The sequence below is a fragment of the Phoxinus phoxinus genome, assembly GCF_949152265.1.
Source record: "Phoxinus phoxinus genome assembly, chromosome: 13".
In the NCBI taxonomy this organism is placed as follows: Eukaryota; Metazoa; Chordata; class Actinopteri; order Cypriniformes; family Leuciscidae; genus Phoxinus; species Phoxinus phoxinus.
The window spans coordinates 18,336,704-18,361,664 of record NC_136888.1 but is presented as its reverse complement, the minus strand read 5'-3'; the positions used below and the strand labels follow the sequence as shown (position 1 = coordinate 18,361,664).

The following is a 24,961-nucleotide window of genomic DNA, read 5'->3' as shown; positions in this document are numbered from 1 at the left end:
TCAGAAATCATTCTAATCTGCTGATTTGAAGTTCAAAAAACATTTCTTATTATTATCAATGTTAAAAACAGCTGTGCTGCTTAATATTTGTGTGGAAACTGATACATTTTTGAACAGGATTTCAGGATTGTTTGTAACATTATAAATGTCTTTACTGTCACTTTTGACCAGTATAATGCATCCTTGTATTAATTTCTTTAAAAAAAAAAAAAAAGTACTTACCCCAAACATTTGAATGGTAGTGTAATGTGTTTGCCATTAGATATGAAATAAATCACCATTAATTTATTTGGTGACATCACAAGCCGTGCGCACTATATAGACTAGAATGAAATAACAACAGTGCGGTAAAAACAGATGCAAAGACTTCTATTTAAACCGTTATTAACTACTGCGCCTATCTGAACGCGCATTGAACTGTTCACCTCAGGCAGAATAACGGCAGATGTGGTCTGTGTTGAGACTGTGTAAGAGAGAGGGAAAGAAAGAAAGGGAGAGGATGGGGGTCACATTAAGCTGTTGTGACCCTCACATGAACTGGGGGTAGACCGATCACCCACTTAGCAGGTGCAGTCTACAGAACTGCAAAACAGGGCTCTTCAGTACCATATTCAAGCTGTGTGTGTGTGTGTGTGTGTGTGTGTGTGTGTGTGTGTGTGTGTGTGTGTGTGTGTGTGTGTGTGTGTGTGTGTGTGTGTTGGTAGGAGCATCTATTCTGAATCCATTACCCCCAAGGTCTCCCCTCTACATTCTTACAATTACCTGTGTGGGTGAAACAGGTGCGTTCTCGGGTTTAAAAGGGAGGTCCGAGCCACTTAGCTGTCGAGGGAAAACCTCACGACTGACACTGGCCTGGCGGAAACAGAAAAAAAAGTCGAAAAAAACAACAAAACAAGCTAAGACAGCAAGTGAGAAAAAACAAGATGAGAAACTGAACTGACAGTCCTGTTTAATAGGAAACAAATTGCTCTCCACTTTCCCGTGACACAGATAGCAGCCCATTTATGCCTGTCCGGCTTTGTTGGGAACAATTGGAAGGAAGTGGTGGGATCCCGAACAGGGATTGGTTTCAGGCCTCGCCGCCCCTCATACTGCTCTGAACAAGCCCCCCGTGGTAAAGCAGTTCAGGTGCGGCTACATTCAGGGAGAATGGAAGCGATGGTTACGGCCCAAGCTGGGATTGGAGGGGTTGGGGGCGGGGGGGTGGATTGCCGGGGGGAACTTGGTGGATGAATAACGGTGTTGTTTGGATTCACAGAGTGAAACAGTAAGAGAAAGAGCCTGTTCACAGTGGCATCTAAGCTTTATTTTTCTCACTCACACACAAACTTTCCCTTTCCTGTGCACACACTTGAATATATCCGCACATACCAACTGATATATACATATGAACCTGCTTATATACAAGACGGTATCATTTGTATCTGCATATGTGTGTGTGTCAAGAGTAGTTAGGGTTTCAAGAGTGAGGGCCATGTTTCACTAGGTTGATTCTCAAAGACATTTTTGAGTACAGGAAACACACAGTCCCCCCCTCGGTGAACCCGGTCCTGAGGGACACACACACTCACACTCCTATGTATGTAACCTAGGCTGTGTGTACACCTGTTTTACCAAGGCTGGGAACGTATTGACCTCACCTCTGACCGGCCACTATCTGCCTGATAACTGATCACATGGATCCACATCACAGAAGCCAAATGGCCAGTTCAGTAGCTGAGATTAAGATCGTTTCACTTTACATTTCCATCATTAAATTACCTTGCAAAGACAATTTTCTTCCAGCTAACAAACTGAATCGTTTTCTCACACTGAAATACACTGACACTGTGGACTCCGGACGTGTATTTATTGTAATTGACTGCCTCCAACCATGAAAAGCACTAAATTTTGAAGAACTACAGCCTGCGGAGTGCAAAGCCTCACTGAGCAGCCAACTAATGGGAGTTAATCTCATTTTCTGTCAGCAGGCTCCCAGGGGTCAGGGTTTAAGTGCCTAGGTCAGAGGTCCTTTGAGAAGAGAAAAAAAGATAAGCCATTTCAGAAAGGATAGTAAAGTTGGATACGAGTCCATTTTAGAATATAGTGTTTCGCAGAGGTTGGTTTTGAATATTAGAATTCAGTGTCTTATTCAGTGTTTGTTTGCATATCCGGTTATGGTTCCTCAGCAAGATGCAAATAAATGGTAATTACAAAGTGTAGAGATGCTAAAAGAGTCTTGCTTATTTACACAACAGATACTGTGCATTGTCATGCTATGTTCGCATTAAAGTCGGCGCACGGTAAATCCAGGACTTAATTGTTATCCTCTCTGCAGCTTAAAGAAAGTGATATCCCTGTGACCGGTGCGCCATCTGATTCCTGAACATGTACATTTGCACTCATTTTTCTAATTTTATCCTCTATCCTCTCCACCTGTTTCAGCGTCTGCACTTTTTTGCAACTCTTTAAACATTTGAATAGCTCTGCGTGCATAAACACAGAGCGAGGGATGAATAGATAGATTGATAAATTTACAAACCTCACACTGGTGTTTTGCACAGATAGATTGAACGGCTGATAATGAACCAACTTTCAAGGAAACAGAATTACAGCGGAATGCACGGTACTTTACAGAGGTAAACTGAGTACTGTGTGGAAATAACACACTACTGTTGTAAATTTAAATGATCAAAAGTTTTGCATCAAAGCAAATGATCATATTTTAAGGAAATCTTTGAAATCTTAATATGAATAATCTATGGTCAAAGCAATTCAAACAAGTGGGTGGTTTAATAAAATGCTTTTCTTTATGGGGTCTTGTCAAGTCTCTAAAAATAGGATTAACTTAATTTATTTAAAAAAGAACCTGCAACCCTTTAAAAAAACGGTATTTTCACAGGTGTGCATGAAACACTGCTGTGTATTCTTTCAAATGTGTTTATGTTACCATGTTTTAATAAGCTAAATAGTCAAGAAACATGACAAAGTGTATAGCTACAGTGCCACCTACGTGTCATGTGTGGAACAACAAAAGGAAATGGTTGCATTAACTTTGAAGTTACAGAAGTAACATTTTAAAATGTCTGGTAATTCAGATTTTCTGGCATTTTTGGTGCATAAAATATACAAATTAGATATTTTTAAAACAAAATGGATTTTTCAACACATATTCGTTGCACTAAACTCATTTCAAAATGTTGACAGAAAAGATTGATTTGACAAAGTTGGGAGGAACAAAGCAGATCTCTGTGTCTGGACCCAAATGGCCTCTTATGGCAGATTTGAGCTGATTCTAAATAGCTGAAATGACTGTACAATTGATCTAAGAGGCAACCCTCACTCTTTCACCATTCTCAAAGGCGGATTATATGGGGATGTGGTTCTTTCAAAATATTGCCTCCGTTTCTCTTTTAACAAGGCAATTACCCTGTCAGACACACAGCCGTATCCACCCACATGCACACACTGACACACACACACATGGTTTCTTTTGTCAATTAACCTCTGTTTCAGCCCAGCCAGGGGAAGAGAGCCCCTGTCAGTCTTTCAGTGCATGGACATTCTTCTAATAAACTTGGTTGACAGTATGATCAGATTGTGCTGCTTGCCAGGTCGCAGTGGTTGGCAGATTGAAATTTTTGGTGATAACTTTGCTCAGATTACTAATTGTCTGAGCATTTTTATTTGTATTTTAGTTCCAAACCCACAAAAAAGCCTCTGTTTGCTCAAAGCAGGCAAAAACACATTTGAAGAAATCTATAAAAATGGTTTACACATATTACAGTATCAAGATAATTTTTTAATAAGATCTGCTGCATCATGCCAGAAAAGCTCCTCTGTCTTCTTTGATCTGACTCCAGCTTTTATCTGTCTCTGCATGTCCGAGACCGTAAATGGGTATTTTATGAACGCTCCCTAATTATATCCCTCATCAGCTTCAGTCTGTTTGTGGTGAAGGGTCACTGTAAGCCTTTTGTACTTGTATCAGATCTTCCTGCTCTTCTCAGCCTGAAGAATGACAAATATTTACCTCCCTTACGCTCATATAGGCCTACACACACACATACACACACATTACACATGTATTATATGACACTGAGAGAACTAGCCGAGACCCTACCATGTGCTATGGCTTAATTTTAAAAGTACAGGGAAACAATTGCATCAAAAACCTTGAATAATTTCAAAAGCTTAAGAGTGAGTACTAAAAATCTATTAACTTTCTCTCCTCTTTATCACATCAGTCAGTGCAGTGAGTGTGCAAAAGGCAGCGTTGTACGCCTAAATAAGTGCCTGTTGAAATGAGCCTCAGAGGAGCACACTTTATCCCCTCCCTTTGCAGACGAAACGCCTGCGGGGAAAGGTAATAGCATCCGGATGGCCTTAACTAAATATTCAGATTATCCTTACCTCTCATCATCACCCAATCAATCAACGCTACCTGGAAACGTGTGTGTGTGCGCTCTGTGATAGCAGGCCAAACAGCTCAGGCACAGGGTATAAAGCCCTTCTTGGCCACACTGGTCCTCTGTTTCCATGGTAACTGGCTTGCCATAGTAAAGAGCAGAAGGAAATTAAGATTATCTGATTAAAAGTTCAAAGTTGAAACCCATAGAAAACAAAATGGAGGGGTGAGTCATCGTCTGAATAATACGGCAGACCTCAAGCCAGTTTGAGTGAGCTTTTGACTTTAATGGCTTGATTTTCAGTCTAATAGAGTCGTTAAAGGGATAGTTCACCCAAAAAAAAAAAAAAAATCTGTCATTATTTACTCACCTTCATGTCGATCCAAACCTGAGTGATATTTTGCACTTGGACAGTGTGCGAGATGATATATGTGATAAAAAAAATGTGTCCATACAATGAAAGGTAATGGGGTACAAAATAACATTGTGCCATTTAATAGTGAATTTTAAGTAAACTGTTTTTCCCTCCCAACAAATTAAAAATGTCATGACAAAATAAAAAGAGTGTGTGTGTGTGTGTGTGTTTTAAAATATCTTCTTGCGAATCATCTAAGTTCAGAATATCTTCTTTTGTGTCATACATAAAGTCATACAGGATTAAAATGACATGAGAGTGAGTAAATGAAGACAGAATTTAAATCTTCCCTTTAACAGCTCAATATGAGACAACTTTTCTTTTTTTAAATACCTTTTATGTACCACAGAAAAAAAAAATCATAACAGGTTTAAAATGACATAGGGGTAAGTAAATATGAGCAGAATTATCCTGTCTATCCATATTTTTTGCTCTGGATAGACTGGAAATTAAAACATGAAATATGGTGCAACAGCACATCCTCGGTTATTTTATTCCCTAGATGACATGAATGATGTGTTAAGCAGTTTGTATAACACCCGACGGGCCTCTCGCACACGGTCCAAGTTCAATTTGCAACCGACACCTCGCATCTGGCCCTTTCCTCCACGTCTTGCCATGCCAATTCACTTTGCTGTCGGTCTTGTTTTACAAAAAGAGGCTTTAATGCAACTCAATTCACAATTTCCTTCTTGCGCCCTACTGTAGAGGATACGACCCCATCTCCCCGCTTCCTCCCCCTCCGCCACACACAACAGTGTGCACTATTAAAGACGAGAAGAATTCAGATAAGCGTGGCATTAAACTCAATTTCAGATATCCTCAATCCCCAACCCCCTGCTCTAACTTCTAATCTTCCTTAACTGCACAATAATACTTTATTTATCTGGAAGGGGTGGGTGGAATTGTCCTTAAGCAAGATGTGGTAGCACTTTACAGTATGCATTTCACACAAGAGCTAATCCTCTGGGAGAGAGAGAGAAATGGTTTGCCTTTTTGGTGAAGGTAAGACTATCCTGACTCAGGAGTAGGAATGCTGAGCTTATCTGCCTGCGGTTTTAATGCGTTTTGAAATGCTATGACAGATTAGGTAAACAGTGCATTTGATGAATTGGAGAAGAAGTCAATTGGCCATACAGCGTAGCGTTCAATCCTCGCACAACACAAAAAGCTCTTTCTCCCTCTCTGCTCCTCTACTTTCCAGAGGCTTAGAGATGCTTCCTACCCAAATCTGATTTCCCTCACATTAACCTCCAGAAGGGCAGGTTACACTAAAGCTGTAGACACTTCCGCAGGTGGAGAGTTCAGGGAAGAGTCATTTTTAGTTTGCCACACTGAATCGGTATCAGAATGAGTGATGAAAAATAGGTTTTTACAAAAAAGACAGTTCAGTAGTGAATATTAATTAATGAATGTAATATTCTAAATGCGGCCAAACTAACCAGTTAACCGGAAGAAAACATCAGAGACTCAGTCCCAGAGTTGGCCCAGCCATGACCCTGAAGCTCAACGTTGCTGCCATGAATGAGTTTATATCCTCAATTATCCAGAATTGGTGTACACCTGGATCATTATATAAAGACCTTCATTATAGCACTCGGTTCACAGTACGTGTTTTGCATTCCACTGCACAGTTTCTTAATAGAGTGCAACAATCAGGCTCCAGAAGCAGGGCCATAACCACCACTGGGGGATATTGAGCGGGACAAGTCCCTTCAATAATTAGAAATGGCCAAATTGTTCCCCCTAATATTTGATATTCTTGATACTGCTTTGATGCACTCCATTACGTACCGCTCTGTTTGTTGTTAGAATCACAAAAAGTAAAAATTTACAATACAGGTCTAATAGCACTCGCCAACGTCAAAATTATCGAGATGGCCATCAAATCAAAGAAGGCGGGCCTTACTGTTCACAGAAGACGAGTGCAAATTTACGACCGCCAGTAATATCCTGATAAAATAATGCTATTATTTGCATGATTCATGTAATTCATAACTGAATGTAACGTTTTGCGTTTTTTACAAATTAGACATACGAATATTAAGAGCAAATGTGTGCCTATTTTAAAATTAAATAGATTATTTGGAAATTGGAAACTAAATTGATTACTTCCTAACTATATAATAGAGTTGGAACTTTTACCGCTCTTTTTCTTTTCCTTAATGACCTTAAATCCATTTTAATTCTATAATTTGCCCACAGTTTATCTATGTCAGTTTAAAGCAATTGCCAATCAGAAGCAGCATGGGTCGGTTCAAGTTTTACAAGCTTGTGTTTAGTTTACAGTAGCAACGGCGACATGTCAAAGGAGGCGCTTATTTTTTCATAAAGAACAACAACTAGGTTTCACATTGTTTTTTAGTTACTTCCGTTTTTGTTTTTTTAAAGTGTGTCTCAAATCAAGACCAGGGTTTTTTTTTAACTATTCATCAGTGGTATCAGTGGAAATGGTATGAAGCCACAATTTATTTTTTTTAAGATTTAGTACAACATCACTTAGTGCAAATAAACAGTAATTCTGAGGCACTTAAAAGGAATATAAGTTTAAAAAGCCTTTATTTAAACTTGGCTATCCATTAAAAAACATATGCCAACATGTTTCGGCCTCTTTGGCCTTCTTCAGGGCAAATCACTTAGTGCAACTAAAACAATGGGAACAAATGAATAAAAGTGTTAATAAACTGAGGCAAACAGATGTATCCCCCAACCTTTTGTTTTGAAAACGCCTTGACCTTACTCAATTAATACTTTCAAGTATTTGGCAGAGTTGACTGCCCTCTCTCTCTCTGTCTGTCTCACTCGTATACGTCTGACAAATAGATAATCCCCCCAAATATCCCCGAGCAGTGTGATCTCTTCTTTCGTCTTCTTCTTACCCAAACCTTCCCTCCCTCCTTTAACCATCCCCTCTATGCCATTCATCCATTCACAGGACCATGTCTACCCTTTTCCTCCTCTAATCCTCTTTTAGGACATTACCTGCTAATAAAGACACTAAGAGGGGAGAGAGAAAGAGGAGAAAATATCATCTTACACCCAGTGGCAGATTCACCGAACAGGCCGTTTCACCCAAGCACAGATAAATAGAGATGGAGAGGGACACAGAAAGACATTTGGCAGGAGAAAAGATCCAAAATATCTATATCATGGAACTCTACTCCAAGCGGTGAAGTCTACTCATAAACAACTCAAGTCACAGACTAGCAAACAGTACACTACTATGGGAAGACAAATAGTTTTGGACTCAAAAGCTGGAGCAGGTATGATGCTTGAGAGTTGCCAACCTTACTATCTTTTCTTTTCCTCTTCAATAGTTCAATTACAGATTTCCGTTCAAAGCTCCATAGTTCCAACAAGCCTGGTTTTCACAAGGACGATCTCTTTCACATACCTGCCTGATCTGCTTACATTCCTCTGCAACACTTGAAAGGTCATCAGAGGGATCTCATTGTGTTTAGCTAAGAGGCCTTACTTCCCCTTGCAAGCTGCTCACACTGTAACAAGACGTTCATTGATGTTATTATAATGTTTTAAAACAAACACTGCCAGCACTTATTTAAAAAAAACTTTGTAACAATAATAATTTGACAAATTCTTTAAAACATTATGTGTTTTTTCTTTCTTTGCCGTTTCCTGTCTGAGTGAAGTAACTTCGAGATGGTGTAGCATAATATTTAAAGATCTCACCAAGAATCTGAAATGTTAAAAAACCCAAAAAGAGCAACCATCACCACTGTGCCCTTGAGCAAGTCATTTACGCTCTGGTTGGTCCAGGACTGCCATAAATGTACTTTAATATGTTTATCTAAATTAAGCAAATTAGCCAAAAACTGTTTAAAAAGCAGGCTATAATTATTTGACAGCTGATTAATGACTAATTTGCCCTGTGCACACCTTCATACACCAATGAAAATGAACTGGCCATTACCATTTTAAATTCAGCTGTTTTTGTCCATATTATGAAGTTTTGATCAATTATAAATTGTGGGTCAAATTGTTTAATGTCCTTTGTGAAGATTGAAAGCTCAACTGACTTTCATAATATACAAAACTATCTGAGACATTCTTCAAAATATCTTCTGTGTTCTGCAGAAAAATAAAAAATCTTACAAGTATGGAACTACAATATAAAAAAAAACACTTTCATGATTTATCACAACTTTTTATCTTTTGTCAAATCAACTAAGATAATAAATGTGGTTCAGATACCATAATAGTTTGAGTTTCTAGGTATTAAACCAATCTCCTTCATTGTATCAACTAAAAAAAATGTATTTCAATGAACTAAAAAGTTTAAGGCGACCAGGTAACTTCCTTTTTTAAGTTAAACCAACAACAATTTTCGTTTACAGTGTAAACGGGGTGTAGTAAATATTGACTTTATTTATTTATTAATTTTTTTTTGATTAATTATCTCATTAAACTTAGTTGGAAAACAACAGTGCCCTCACAGTCTTGCTTAACATGACAGATTAACCCTGACTGTGACCTCTGAGGACAGACCAAACAGCACTTATACTCTGCCCCCTGGGTCTGTGCCCAGACAACGCACATGGGCATTATGGGATGCTGATGATGTGTTTATTAGGTTTGTTGAGAAGTGATGACAGACTTGTGGGACAAGAATGGTTTCAGTGAAGGTCAAGCCCTCCCTCTAGTGGTGAAAACAATGAGAACACATTTAAACAACTGGAAAAGTAAGCAATTATTTAAATGAAAGCCGATACCATTGTTAAGTAGGGCCGAACTTAGAAGCCAATTTGCAAAAATAGCAGTAGAGAGCACCATAGTGCAAGCTGGATATTGGGAAGAAGTTGGGGGGAAATCCCAGGTAAATCTGATGATTTTAGGAGGGCCCCATTCCTGTGTTTGCCTATAGGGCCCGTAAAGCAAATCCGCATCTAATCACATAACAACTAGGGTCAAAACAACATATTTTTATAAGGAAAATGTTATGCTTGTAAGATGATGCCAAGGCTTTGATCAGTAGTGCCTAACCTTAACCCTAACCCCAGGATGCTGCTAATATACACTAAACTCTGAACTCTTAGACTCATGTAAACTTCAAACTACTTTAAACTTTAAACTCATAAACTCATGCATTCACTTAGGCTAACTCTAAACTCAAAAACTTATAAACTCTAAACTCATGAACTCATACCCTATAAACTCTAAACTTAAAAACATGTGCATGTGTGTGTGAGTGTGTGAGTTAGTGAGCGTGTCTGTGTGTGTGAGTGTGTCTGAATGCGTGTGTGGATCAAGAAAGACAAAATCAAGTAATAATGCTTAAAAATATAATTTTATTTAGTTAATGCTCATTTGGATCGCACTTAGTCTGGAACCTCACCCTTAAGCTAGTCAAACTGGAGTAAAAAACTCTGTAACTGACTAATCAGTTCGATCAACACAGAAAAGAAATTGGCTATATCAAAATAAAGATGAAATGTTTATCTGAGACAATCACAGACTATGAAGTGCATACATAATAAATAAACAACCGCCCTCAAACAAATAGAAACTGACAAAAAACATAAAAAATGTTGCCTTCTGAATCTTAATCAAAGCAAACAGAACTGATTGCAGACAAACCCATTGAACCACCAGATGGAGCCACAACCACACAAAAGCACCTGACATAAAAAGACATTTAAAACTAGAACAAAATACATTCAAATGAAATCTGGTAGTCATAATAGAGAACTTTACCTACACTCTCATTGCACAGATCAATGTCGTACAGCATTTACAGCCTTTTCCTTTTTAATAGAAATATAAAACCTGCACTCGAAGCAGAATTTACATAAGACTAGAATATATTACAACCCAAATTAGCTGAATTAATTAATCAGAACGTGAATCTTGATGTTTTAAATACAGCATTTGACAATACAAACTAGATTGTGAATGCAAACCACAACACATGCAACAAGCAGCACAACAATGAATCTAGCAGAATCAGCCAGCAGCGGATCCAGAATGCAATGCATCGAGTCCACAGGGTAGCATTTCATGGTTTTTACCATGCAGATCATGTGGTCTACATCACTCACGTTCCCCGGGTTTGGGGAAATTACAGCACACACAAATCTCAGGCGGTGTATTCTGGGCTATAGAAACAATAGCATTATCTAATTAGACATAATTACCATCAGTATAATCCACTGGAGCACAAAATGAAATATGTACATTCAAAATTAATGATTTTGACATCCTCCTTGCCCTGTGCTCGGTCTACCTGCCGAGTATTTTTAATGCATGCCTAGATGGAAGGATTGTCAATTAAATAAATAAATAAATACATAAGCAAATTAATATAAAATATCAACAGTGCACTTCCCAGTATTCAGTGAAAGAAAACCAGCGAGATGGAAATGACGAGGGTCCCTTTGCAAAGCTATACAGCTATTGTGCCATGTAGAAACATGAGTTCAGTGAACCAAAAGTACATGATGTCCTGTGGCAAGAATGATACCAGTAGTCCAACATCAACATAGGATAACCCATGTATTGCAACCAATATGCTTCCCACAAGCTCAAAAGGTCAGTCTATTGATATTAGACTCTTTTAACTGTGGACTAATATAATATAATATTTTTAAATAATATAATAATTATTATTATAACAAATGTGACAAAATAATGGCATAGCAAAGTCAAAGTAAGCTTTGGCAGGAATACAAAACGATAAAGCCTTCACTTAAAGATTGATTGTTCCTGACTAAACAATCTTTGCTAATATTTCGAAACACTATTTCTAATAAAAAAAAAGAGGAAAAATGTGTTGAATTATGCAGAAAGAGAGATGGAGATAAAAGCCTATGTTTCACATCAAGACAAGCTGTCCGTATCGCCCCCTCAAGAAGAATAACAAGATCTGTGCAGTTGCTACGCTGATTGGTCAGAGTCGTTCATGCTGTCACAAAGGATCATGGGATGGACCACCACACACCCACTGCACAGACAGCGTGGGCGTTTCCGTGGTAACAGAGGACAGCGGCGATCTTTACGCGGCCTCAGTGAGCCACTAATGAGTGTGTGTGTGTGTGTGTGTGTGTTTCATGCTGCAGTGCAAACGGGGGTTTGTGTTGTAAGAATAGAGACACTGCGGTGAAATAGAAATTAATATAACACAAGAATCTGGGCCGGTGTGTGTCTCTGTGTGTAAACTGATCCTCTGCTCTGGTAAAGTAAATGTCAAGGTTGCTTTCTAATTTAGGAGGACGCAAACTGAAAGTAATTCCCCAGCAAAAGATCTGGTAAAATGAAAAAACTTCAAAATGTCATTCTCGTGCCAGTCAAAAAGTGCAATCTTTATGAACAGGCCTACTGTTAAAGCATGAAACGGAAGTCTAGCGATTGTCTTTTCTTCCCTATTGTGACATATCCGAGTAAAACAGCATCTGGAACAAGAAAAAAATGCAGGACAGGACTTGATTTTGTCCACTGGGAATTGATTGGATGGTCGTGGTTTGCTATTGCTGTGATCTCATAGAAGTCGTTTTTTAATATATAATGCAATATTCCATAAAAAACAAGAATTGTCCATTTTGAGTTCATGGTGAGACATTAAAGTGGTGCCCTTCATGTCAACATGCAACCATACACGCGTGCACTCACACAGACACGTGCACATGCATAAATTCAACTACAAATTCATGTACACAAAGTGACAGGAAATTCCTCTGACATATCCCGCAGCCAAGCAAGCAAGAGCCAAATGCATCAAGCATGGCTCTCGCCTCTAACTCTATCTCTATATTCATATTCAAAAGTGGAGCCAAGTCACAGCATAGGCAGTGATTCATTATTATTGGGAGATGACATTTAAAAATATGCTAAAATGTGCAGTGTGTGATGCGTTTTGAACTCAATATAACCTTCAAGTATAAACGTGTGTTGGTTAAAACTTAAATCAATCTCAAAACATTGTAAACTTTAATAGAATTCAACCGAAACATGATTCTCTGTTCAATAAAGAGCACACAAATGGAAACGATTTGGCTTGAACAATAAATACATCCCATTTCTCCCCAAGGTAGCTTAAATCAATACTTTGCCAAAGCTTTGATTAGAAGTCGCAAGGTGCTAGACCTCAAATCTCTCCTTCACTCTCTATTTCTCTTTGTGTCTGCCTCTAGCGTTTCCATTTGCTGTTGAGAAAAGAGCTGGTCTCACTTAATCAGATTCTTTACTGTCTAGAATTTTTTTGACAGTCAAATATTTGATCAATATCAGAGATTATTTAAAATTTTCAGAAAATCTCCAGCAAGCATGTTAAATGGTGAGAACAAAAACGCAGGCAGTATTAACATGTGCCTGATATTCATATCTTAATAAGAGCAAATCTGTATTTCATTAACAAAATAAATTCTGGCCCATCTGACACTAATTTATATGGTTTAGGAATTTCTAAATGTCTTTTATTCGTAGTATAGGCAATGTTGGGTAACACTTTACAATAAGGTTTGTTAGTTATAGTTAACTACATTAGTTAACATGAACGAATAATGAATTGCACATATACAGCATTTATTAATCTTTGTTAATGTTAATTTCAACATTTACTAATACTTTATTAAAATAGTGTGCACATTAGTTCATGCACTGTGAACTAACATGAACAAACAATGAACAGCTGTATTTCTATTAACTAACATTAACAAATGTATTGCTCATAGTTAGTTCATGTTAGTTAATACATTAACCTTATTGTAAAGTGTTACCCAATGTTGTATCAAAGTTTGAGACATAGGCCTATTTTTTACAAACCACCATGTTTCAAACATTGAAATTAAACGAGCTACAAATCGTATTTCTAAAATGCATAAAAAGAGACTGCTCGTCTAGATCTTTCAGGATGAGCGTCATAAGTATGAACCTGTGTGTGCGAGACTGCGAGCGAATCTAAAATTGGAGCCCGAGACTCAGGCTTTTGCCTCATCGTGACGTGAAAGAGTTCCCTTCGACAAATATAAACCCTTTCTAAATTTAGTCCCCTCACAATATAAATTCCCTGACGATTTCTTTGACGCTAGTCACGTGTGAGCATTTCGTGAGTGTGTATGTATGGGGGGGGGGTGACATTTTGACATATAAAGCTGCTTCAAGGGCGAATTCTGCATTAGAAGCGCTCGCAAAACCGAACTGCGCAATTGCGCGAGGCATTCATCTAGGGTTGCGAGGGATTGCGCGATTACATGTCCAGTCTACGGATTTCCTGATCCAACTGCTCGGATGGATTATGCCAACTCTTCGAGGAATAAACGGAGGTCAGAGTCATGGAGAGCCGTGCATCGACTACCCGTGCACCGCTGGATATCACGTCCGGGGATCTACAAGTTGTACTGATACAATTTAGTTCCCCGTCATGAACTGTCTTAGAGTTGCGGTTCAAAGTTGGAGGCTTTAAGAGCGGGGAACACCATGCACATCGCAGAGCTCGCGCTCTCTTTCCTACTCGTCGTGATCATCGTTGTGTCGCTGCTGTCCAACGTGCTGGTGCTGATCTGCTTTCTGTACAATGCCGAAATTCGCAAGCAGGTTCCAGGGTTGTTTATACTCAACCTGACGTTCTGCGACCTGCTTCTGTCCGTCTCCAGCATGCCACTGACACTTTTCGGGGTGTTGAGTAATGCACATCCCGGAGGACACGTTTTCTGTCAGGTGGTCGGGTTTCTGGACACTTTCCTGACCACCAACTCCATGCTGAGTATGGCTGCGCTCAGCATCGATCGGTGGGTTGCTGTGGTGTTCCCTCTGAGTTATCATTCCAGGATCCGACACCGGGACGCTGTGCTCGCTCTGGCTTACACGTGGGTGCACTCCTTGTCCTTCTCTGTGGTTGCCGCGTGCCTCTCCTGGGTGGGCTACCATCAGCTGTACGCTTCGTGCACGCTCTGTAACGGCAGGGCGCTCCATGACAAAACGCAGTTCGTTATTTACACGCTGGTGCTGCACACGCTCACGTTCCTGCTGGTGTCAGTGGTGCTCTGCGTCACGTACCTGAAAGTGCTCAAAGTAGCGCGCTTTCACTGCAAGCGCATAGACGTGATCACCATGCAAACAATCTTATTGCTAGTGGACATTCACCCGAGGTAAGAATGAGGGCGAATATTCATATTTTTACGGTTAAGAGATCAATAAATAAATAAACTGGCAGGGGTTGCCAGAACTTTATCGTAGATACAATGACAATGATACAAGCATATTAGTGACGGCCCATTTCACTAAAAGTGTCCAATGCAACAAATAAAGTCAGTAATAAGCATTGTGTTTAGCATTATATTCAAAATAAATAACATAAAATGCAACAAAACCCAAACATGGACATAACCAACTACAAAAAAAAGCTAATATGGTTTGGACAGGGAGTTCTGGGAATACCCCTTTTATCATATTGCTATTTTTTGTGATATACTTTGATTCTAGACATTTCAATTTTGATTTTAAGTGTTTGCACAAATAGATATTAAATCACATATTTAGTAGGGAGTTTAAATAGAACCCAGATAAACTCTTTAGCGTTACTGGGTTTCAGCACCACCATTTTGGTCCACATGAAATTATCCTGCTGAATCATAATTGTTCTCAACTAAGGGAACACATGTATTTTACTTTTTGGATATGCCACTGAATCAAACAACATATACAAATAATAATAGCCTAATAATAATAATTAAAATAATTAATTTAACATTATTAGTCAACATTGTTGCTGGGAAACTAGAGAGTAGAAAACTGTCACAAATCTGAAAACTGGCACTTTATACACGATTGATCTTTGAAAAAGGCATCATATTATAATTGATCAAACTTAAACAGCTCAGGTCATGTGACAGTAGACTCTTACTGGACCCATCAAATTAAATTTATGTCACAAATGTAACTGGTGCGATGACATGATACATAAAAAGAACTGTGATAAAAAAAAAATCTGCTTTCAATTCCATGAACAATTAGGTAGGGGTGTAACGATATTAAAAGTCAAAACGAACCGAAAAACTGCGATAGGCTACACCACCCACGGTACTGTACATATCGCGATACTCATGGCGTTCCCAACGCGCCCTGCCCCGCCCCCTGCTACCACGTCCAGCCTTAGCCCATTGTTGAGGTTGGTTGACTCACTTTACTTTGTCGCCAAAAATTTTTTTTAAATTCTTGATGATATTTGATTAAATATAGTAGCCTACTAGGCGGGGCGTAACGGCAGCTTCACGTATTCGTCCCGCGAAATTTTGAGTGACTAATGCAGTTTGTAGCCTAACCACCACCATTAACTACTAATAATAGCAATAAGCTCCGCGTTTTGTTTCTTATTTCTAGATAAGAAACAAAATGTCATTTTTCAAATGCCATTTTATCACGAAATTAAAACAATAAATGCGTGACAGATCACTATAGCCTATAGGTGCTATAGTTCAAGCAGCAGCGCGCGTGGAGCGCGATCATCTCTTCCTAAACATGAATGAACATATGAAGGTATGTTAAAAGATACAGTAGCCTACAACTTACTCATTCAATGTTTCAATCTTGGAAAGACATCAGTAAAACAGCTTGTAAACAATATCCAACGTGTAGCATTTGTTTACGTCAAGTCATTCAGTGTTCACATTCATTTCATTTTATTGTTTATTTTTACAGGGACAATGCACAACTACAAATAATTGCACCAGAATTAGCTAATAGCTAGTTTACATCTGCTGTCCCTGGGCAGGTAAACAAATAAAATAACATACATTACTCATAAACAACATAAAACATCACAATACATACAGGTCAAGAGATATAAAATTTAAAACCAGAATATAAAACAGATAATGTACAACACAGTCATTAATGGTTGCAGATCTGTTGAGATAGTAGCCAGCACTTAAGCTTATTTTTAAAAATTGAGAAGCTATTGAGGCTTCGAATGTTTGTAGGTAAGGAATTCCACAGCCCCACTACTCTAACTGAGAAAGCTTTTTGCCCAAAGGCTGTTTTTCTGAACTGCGGTACCAAATCTCCCCTGGCAGATGCTCTAGTCCTACCTGCACTTCCGTTATGGGTCACATATCCCTGAAGAGGGGGTGGAGCGAGATTATTAATAATTTTGTACATCAGGCACACATCAGTATAAAATACAAAATTATTAAAACTTAAAAAATTTAACCTTTTCAAAATTGTACAATGATGGTAGTCCCTTGGTTTTTTATCTAACACTTTCATGATTTGTTTATGAAGGGAGTACACAGGCTTAAGGGTAGTTGCATCTGCTTGTGACCAAGTTGTTATACAATACGACAAGTGAGGGAGAATCAGAGTATGTACTAAAAGAAGTGCAGCTGATTCAGAGAGCTGGTGTCTGATGTTTTTAAAATTATTCAAATTAAATTTAACATTATTTATAACCCTTTTTACTTGCTTTTTAAAAGACAGGTGTTGGTCTATTATTATTCCTAAATATTTAACATGTGTCACAAATTTAATTGCTTCACCATTAAATATGATATCTGGATTCACAGAATTTTGTTTTCGTGCAGTGAAATACGTGCATACAGTTTTACTTACATTTAGTGACAAACAAGACTCATTCAACCAATTTGAGACTTTCACCATTGCAGTTGACAGTTTGCTAGCAGCTAGTTCTTTGGTTCTTGCATGAGTAAAAAGCACAGTATCATCTGCATACATTATAACATTTACACCTGGACATACTTGAGGCAGATCATTAATATAAATACTAAATAAAATCGGTCCTAAAATTGACCCCTGAGGAACCCCCGTAGGACAGCTAGCAAATGAAGAGCATTTATCGGCCACTCTTGTGCATTGACTTCTATTACTGAGGTATGATTTCATCCACATCAAGGCAGCATCTGATAAATTAAAATTCTGAAGTTTTGACATTAAATAGTTGTGATTCACTGTGTCAAATGCCTTTGTTAAGTCTAAAAACACAGCTCCAACAACACCACCTTTGTCAAGTTGACTTCTAATTTGTTCGAGAAAATAACAATTAGCAGTTTCGGTAGAATATTTTTTTCGAAACCCAAATTGCATTGGGTGTAGATTCACTTCACTTTCGTTTAGATAAGAAATTAATTGATCACAAACTACTCTTTCTGCAATTTTTGATGCTATTGGAAGGATACTTATGGGTCTATAATTTGATGGAAGAGTCCTATCACCTGCTTTAAAAATAGGTGTCACTATTGCCGCCTTCCAGCAATTTGGAAAATAGGAGTTTGTTATTGACAGATTTGTCAAGTGTGTTAGAGGTTTGCAGAGAAATGATTTATAAGTTTTAAAAAATCGTGCATCAGTATCATAAACATCTTTAGACCTAGATCCTTTTAAATTATCAATTATTTTCAATACAGTAGATTCTGAGACATTTTCAATAGTGAAGACAGGCGTTTCACTGTTTATGGGTTCTAATACTCCAGATCTAACACCAAATTTCCTAGCCAGACACTGTACAGAGTTCAAGAAGAAGGAATTAAAGATTGTAGCTATTTTTTCTTTATCTTCTATTAATTTCGATTTGTCCCGTATAATCCAATTTTGAACTGTTTTATTCTCCTTCTTTGTAATTTTATCTATATTTTTCCAAATTAATTTACTATTTCCTTTAGAATCCTCAATTAATTTAATAAAATAATTAGCTTTGGCTTGTCTTAATTCCTTTACTACTTTATTTCGCAAATTCTGGAATTGTCTCTTATCATGTGGTAATTTCGATTTAAGAGCAGCCTTTAATGCCAAGTCTCTCTGCTTCATTAGCTTCCAGAGCTGTTCATTTAACCATGGCAGATGTACTTTACTCGAGTAAGATATATTTTTACTAAATTCATTTTTAGTCGTATTAACTCTATCCATCATACAGGTAAATGCTTGTTCTATATCACCAGACTGCATAACATCATTCCAGTCCAGGTGCTTTAATTTCTCCTCAAATTGGCCAATTAAGGATTTTGGTATAATATTAAAAAGGCTTTTGCCTTCTTGTCTGTATAAAAACCTTTTTTTGGTCAACTTTCTTACAATTAAGGTCAGGTTGTGGTCTGACATACCTGTTACCAAATTAAGTGACTTTGTAATTCTTTCAGGTTTATTAGTAAAAATTAAATCTATCTGACTTTGTGTTGATTGAGTAATCCTAGTTGGGCCAATGATCATTTGTGTGAGATTCAACTGATCTGATACACTTTTAAGTTGAGATCTCTTAGCTTTTTCCGCCCAGTTTATATTAAAATCACCTAAAACAATTAATTCATTTTTTGTACCAATCTCCTTTAATACAGATTTCAATTTATCGTAAAATGTCTTTGTAGAATTAGGGGGTCTGTATAATCCAACCACAGTAAAAGACATTTGAGGAGATAAGACAATAGTAACAATAATACATTCTAGATCTTGCGCTGAATTAAGATGAACCTCCACACATTTAAAATGATTACGAACATACAGAAGGACTCCTCCTCCTCTACCTGATATTCTATCCTTCCTAAAAACATGATAACCCTGTACAGCAAAAGCAGTCTTTGGTGATAACTCAGTTAGCCATGATTCCGAGAGAAAAAGAAAGTCCAAATTCGAATCCGTCAGCAGACCCTCAATTTGCTCTGTCTTTGATAAAATACTTCTTATATTCAGATGTCCGCCAAGCAGGCCTTTGGGTTTTAGTCTTTTATCCCACAATACTTTAAACTGGTTTACTGGTTGAAAAAGTTCAAACTTCTTTTTAGTCACCATTCTATTTAAATGTTCTTTACAGCCATTCAGGTTAAGAATAGTGTTTTGTGGAGTTGTGATCGGACTTACAGATCGATTGGCACTTTCTTGATGCAGGTCAGTGGCGTTTACAAACTGAGGCGTAGCGCTATCCAATAAAAGTGGCTCTCGTTCAACTTTGCAAACTGGTCCCGGGTTTGAATGAACGTCACCTGCCAGTAAGATCGTGATTAGCAGGTAGCTGGTTAGCTTGTAGTTTGGGCCTGAAGATCTCATCTTGGAGCGTGGTCGGACAGTAGTTGGCAAGTTAGCCGCTCCATTGCTCAGGACACTCTGATATACAGCTTGATGACTCAGCTGAGCGAAGACAACAACGCTTCCCCGCGCAACACCGCCAACTCGACCAAGCCAACAGCAACGGAGCGAAAGCAGCAGGAGAGCCAAGATGTAAATAATCATTCCGCCTCGATACGCCGTATTTCCAGTAAATTGCTTTAATCCAGTCCCAGTTCTCGGTTTGAAGTTTGATTTGCAACAAAAACCATTCTTATTGAAGTTAGTATTGTACTTATATTTAGTTTTGGCTGAGCGAACTCCAGCAGCACCTGCCGTACTCCGCGTTCGCTCCGCCATTTTTTTCACAGCTTGTTAGTCAGCTAGAGAAATTAACTCTTTCACTAAATAAATGCATTGTATTAGCCTTTATATTCATTATATTTTACTCAACCTGTTAGTGATGTCTTGATTATTTAATGTATGTTTAAAATATGTCATGAAAATGACAGCCAGTGTGTAATGATTATATTTCAACAATGAATTGGAGTAAACCCCTATAATTAAATGTAGAGGTTAATGCAAAAACTGCCTTATGTGCATGTTTTTCGCATACAATTTGTGATTTGAGTGTTGATTAATATATCTAAAAAAATAAATAGCAACTGAATATAGGCAAATAGTTTGGGCTCTGTTGTTAACTTTTAATATTATAGTAATGTGCAAGTAAGGGCTCCCTATATAGTTTACAGCATTAGCAGGGATTACAAAAAAATTACTTTTCATTATAACTAAATTCATTTAAAGACAGGTACTCAATTTGTTCAGTAAACAACGGTTTAATTAAAAAAAAGGCAAATTTATGTTTAGTTTCCTCTCCCACTGCTGTACCGAACCGTGACGTCAAAACCGAGGTACATACCGAACTGTCAGTTTTGTGTACCGTTACACCCCTACAATGTGGCACATGTTTGTATTCGACTACCAAATAATGAGGCTGTAAAAAGTTAGTGGCTGACGTAAACACACCTCTCTCGTGTGCCAACAGATATCAAGAGACATTTGTGCTTGTCAGAGAGTGCAGATCATCATCTCATTGCCCAGAGCACTGGATGACTTTCAATGGCAATGTGTCGACCACAATAACTTATTAACCAACAATGACGAATTACAATAGTCCTACACAACACATGTAATGAGCACATCTGGTGCTCAGGCAGGGGATGTATCAGATTCAGAGCACTCCACACATGCAAATTGAAAAGAAAATGACTGCCAGCTGTTGGCTCTTTTGGGATTCATGTAAAAAAAAAAAAAAAAAAAAAGCTTTTTATAGACTGATATAGCAATCAAGAAAAAACACCGCACTTCTGAGTAAATAACTGACCATGTGAGCAAGTATTAAATAATCCATTGCAGCTTGCAGGTGTGACAAAGTCAATCTGACATTTCAATGATTCACTGAAACAGCTTGGGCTAACATCTTCTCTCTATGGCAACTCTCGTCTCTTTAATGTTTTGTCAGAAGGTTCCTAATGTTGTCAGTGGTGAAATATGTATGTTCATCTGGTCCATAATACAGTTTTAAATGACGTCTATTTGAAGCTGTATAAAAGTCAGTCTAATGTGCTCATCTCACATGCAAAAAAGCATAATACAGTGAGAGAAATCATCTAAATGGAGGTCATATCTTTTGTCCAGTGTTCGCCAGCGCTGTCTGGAGGAGCAAAAAAGGAGGAGACAGAGAGCCACCCGCAAAATTAGTACCTTCATCGGCACCTTCGTCGTCTGTTTCACCCCTTATGTCATCACCAGGTGAGCCACCTGCTTTTCTTCCCTTGGTTCCTAGTTCCTAGAGACTCAGCATCTGAGCAGTCATGCTCTTATTATAGTTTGAATGTGTTGGCCAGGTTGACACCTTTGAATGTAATTAACTGCATTCTTGATTTAATACTCAAAAGCTGGAGGACACTGTGTATTGTGTAAGGTTGAGACCAGGGAGTCAAATCTGTTTTACTGTATATCAAAAGCAGTAAAATAATAATTTAAACATGTTGCATCACAATATAAATGACAAATAATTGTTATATATATATATTTAGCTGTCAATCAATTAAAAAAAATTAACTAATTAATTGCATATTTTATGAAAGTTATACATTTTAACATTTATTAGGCCTTAAAAAATATAACTTTTAATTTAAGTGAACTTGTGACATTTATTATAATGGGTTTATGTGAATTTTTTTCATTTACCTGCCCTTCAATATATCGGCTCAGTTTTTTCTATTGGCCAGTTCAGATTTTTACTTGCCTTGTCAAAATCCACAAAAAAGTTATTGTTTTCGTTGTTTTTGACCCATGTAACCTTGTAAACAGTGCTTTAAGGTTATCGGGTAGGTCTAACAGGTATGATATATACAGAAATTTAATACGTTTTTAAACACTTCACAGCCTTCGCTACATAAATTATAAATGAAATAAAGATGAATCCTTATTAAAACTACCAAAGTTATTCAGTCAAGAGCAGCGAGTGATTTTCTTTTTTTCTTTGGTTATCCTAAATGACAGACAATAGCGGGTTTATTAGGCTTCTGTCACTTTAAGACCTGCCGCACATGACGCGGATCCCATTTTATCGCAACTCTTTACTTTAATTTAAGACTACATTTAACTAATTTAAGACTTGTCTTGTCGCACTTGAATGGCTTTTAATTGTTTAAAAGCATTTGCGTGAATAAGAGCGTGATCGTATAATGTAGGCTAACGCTAGCAAAAGAATGACGTGAAAAAAACAGATGTTGCGTTAATTGCGGTAAATATTTGATAATTTTGTTAAAAATGCATTCATTTTGACAGTCCTAATAAATACATATAAATGGGTCTCCCCCACAACATCCTACAAGTTCTGAGGTGTGAAGCCTATAGATCTAGTACTAATGTCACTGGTCATGTATGTCCACCTCACTGAATGAAGGGCCTCCTGTCCTGGCATGTTACATAACCTCAGTGAGCTCAGAGAAGATGAAAGAATTAACTGTCTTGTGTATCCCCGACTCTTGCTGCAGGTTTTCTTCCTCAAAGCCCCTGTCAAAAGCGATTTTTAAGAGCAACCGTTAGTGTCCTTCAGGTCACAAATTATCCCTCACATAACCACACTTCACATAACACATTCATACCTCTTCAAAAAAAATGATCACCTTCTATAGGTGTAAAAAAAAAAAAAAAAAAAAAAAAATTACTGAAAATGTGGTAACTGCAGACTAAAATATCATGTCTTTGGACTTGGCACCATATCTTGCTCATATCTGTGTCATGTCTTTAGGATCGTGGAGCTTTTTATGACAGAGCCATTTAATCCATATTGGGGCGTGCTGTGTAAGAGTCTGGCTTACAGCAAAGCTGCATGCGACCCTTTCGTCTACTCTCTTCTGCGACACCAGTACCGGAAGACCTGCAGTGACATAATCAATCGACTCATGAAGCGCAGTTCCCCGAACGACTCCAGGCATCAGCAGGAAAATGGAAAGATTGGGAGAGCGAAGGAAATCGTAAAGGATGGGGAAGTCGAAGCCAGACCTACAGACTGAGGTCTCCTGTTGCTATAGAGATGAACAATCACAAAGGTAGAGCTTCGACTCTGGAAGGAGAGAGAAGAATGAAAGTAGAAAAGACAGCGGGATACCAGGCTCTGCATTTCTCAACTCAAAAAGAATTCAAGATGTAACTGTTCTTACGGTGCCTTTATTTTATTTTATTATTTATTTCAAATGAAACCTCTATAGACTTAATTTTATATGAAGTTATCTGAAATTAAGAAGCTTATTTCAGCAAAGAATTGTAGAGAAATGTTGTGTAAACCAAAGGGTACAAACAAAGGAGATAAATTACATATTTGAGTGTGAAATCAAATAGGACTTAAAAAATGTTAGATTAAATTGTGACGGCATTGTTGCCTCTGAAAATGATGTGTGGAAATATTGTGCAAGTGCCTGCATTGCTGTCATGTGGATTTAATTAACGTTCTCTGTGTGGGAACACTGGCCACAAGATACAGGAAAAAAATACTTGCAAAAGAACGAAAAGTTTTTCTTTCCCTATTTCCCTTTTGAGTTTTACAATGCTGTTCTTTGTCAATGTATATATACATATACATTTTTGTATTTTTAAAGAGTAAATCATTTCTACAGAGTAATTTATATCTGAATGTCACTCTATAGTAAATTTGTATTGTTTTATTTATTGTAGCGTGCACGTATGAGTATGTGTGCGACTGTGATATTTGAAAGTGGGAGTATTATTACACTTTGAGGGTGTTTCTATATAAAAATACATGTTTAAATGTTTGTTTTTTTTGTGCAAATGTAAAGCCTTAGGAACAAACATGTCTATTTTTGTTAAACAGAAAAAAAATGTTGTTTTAAATTTTGCTACATAAATATCTTTGTGACTTTGATGACAATAAACAGTGGGTTTCAAAAGAGATTTTTGTTGTTTGACAGATTTATACAGAGCAGAAAACACAAAAGAAATGAATTATAAGCGACAAAGTCTGATTTGTGCTCTGCATAACTGGTATATTTGGTCTTTAACAGAGTCCTCGCCTTCCAAGTTTCCCTCAGTCTGCGAATGGAAGAGAAATGCATGGAAAGTTCAATCCTAAAGTAGGAGAAAGAAAGAGAGAGAGAACGATAGGAATGTGGGAGAGACAATTACTTTCTGAAACTGTTTAAAACAGATTTCATCCCTCTGTTCAGCTGAAACGAAGACAGCGTTGCGCTTTGCACTCATGCTCCGGCTCAGAAAGCTCACAATAGAGAGAGAAAGAGTCAAGAAGTCTCTGTAATTGCACGTTCAGAAGAAAAAGAAAAGAGATAAAAAGAAAAGTAGAGAGTGTGAAGGCAGACGTTAAAGAACAGCAAGAAATGAGACCACTAAAGAACTCTAGGTAATTATCACCACCCCCACTTGCAATGCAAACAAGAACAAAAGAAAAATTCATCAGAATCAAGCCCCGACAGCCCCCAGATTATATCCTTACTCAGGTCTTCGCTTTCTCTACTGCGTTTGTTTAATTTTATGGATTTATTTAACACTGCTGAGTACGTCATCCCCATTTCTCTGTGATCCATAATACTGCTCCACAAAGGCATGTAAGGAA

At 37.8% G+C, this 24,961-nt stretch overlaps 2 protein-coding genes across 10 annotated transcripts in view; one reads left to right on the top strand and one right to left on the bottom strand.

The window, feature by feature from the left end:
- LOC307009441 (uncharacterized protein) overlaps positions 1-24,961 on the bottom strand; it is a 132,084-nt gene that overhangs the window by 65,776 nt on the left and 41,347 nt on the right. The window contains exon 4 of one of the 9 annotated variants that reach the window (XR_013800037.1): positions 7,659-8,300. The exons of 7 other annotated variants lie outside the window; for them this stretch is intronic. The gene's annotated coding sequence lies outside the window, so the exon portion shown is untranslated. Of the gene's footprint in view, positions 1-7,658; positions 8,301-10,089; positions 10,917-24,961 lie in introns of those variants that run through there. One more of the 9 variants, XR_013800038.1, reaches the window with a different exon arrangement.
- gpr26 (G protein-coupled receptor 26) lies at positions 13,843-24,277 on the top strand. Its single transcript, XM_079633022.1, has 3 exons — positions 13,843-14,903; positions 21,502-21,615; positions 23,126-24,277. Exons 1-3 carry the CDS (start codon positions 14,233-14,235, stop codon positions 23,388-23,390), a joined length of 1,050 nt encoding a protein of 349 aa, XP_079489148.1. The 5' UTR covers positions 13,843-14,232; the 3' UTR covers positions 23,391-24,277.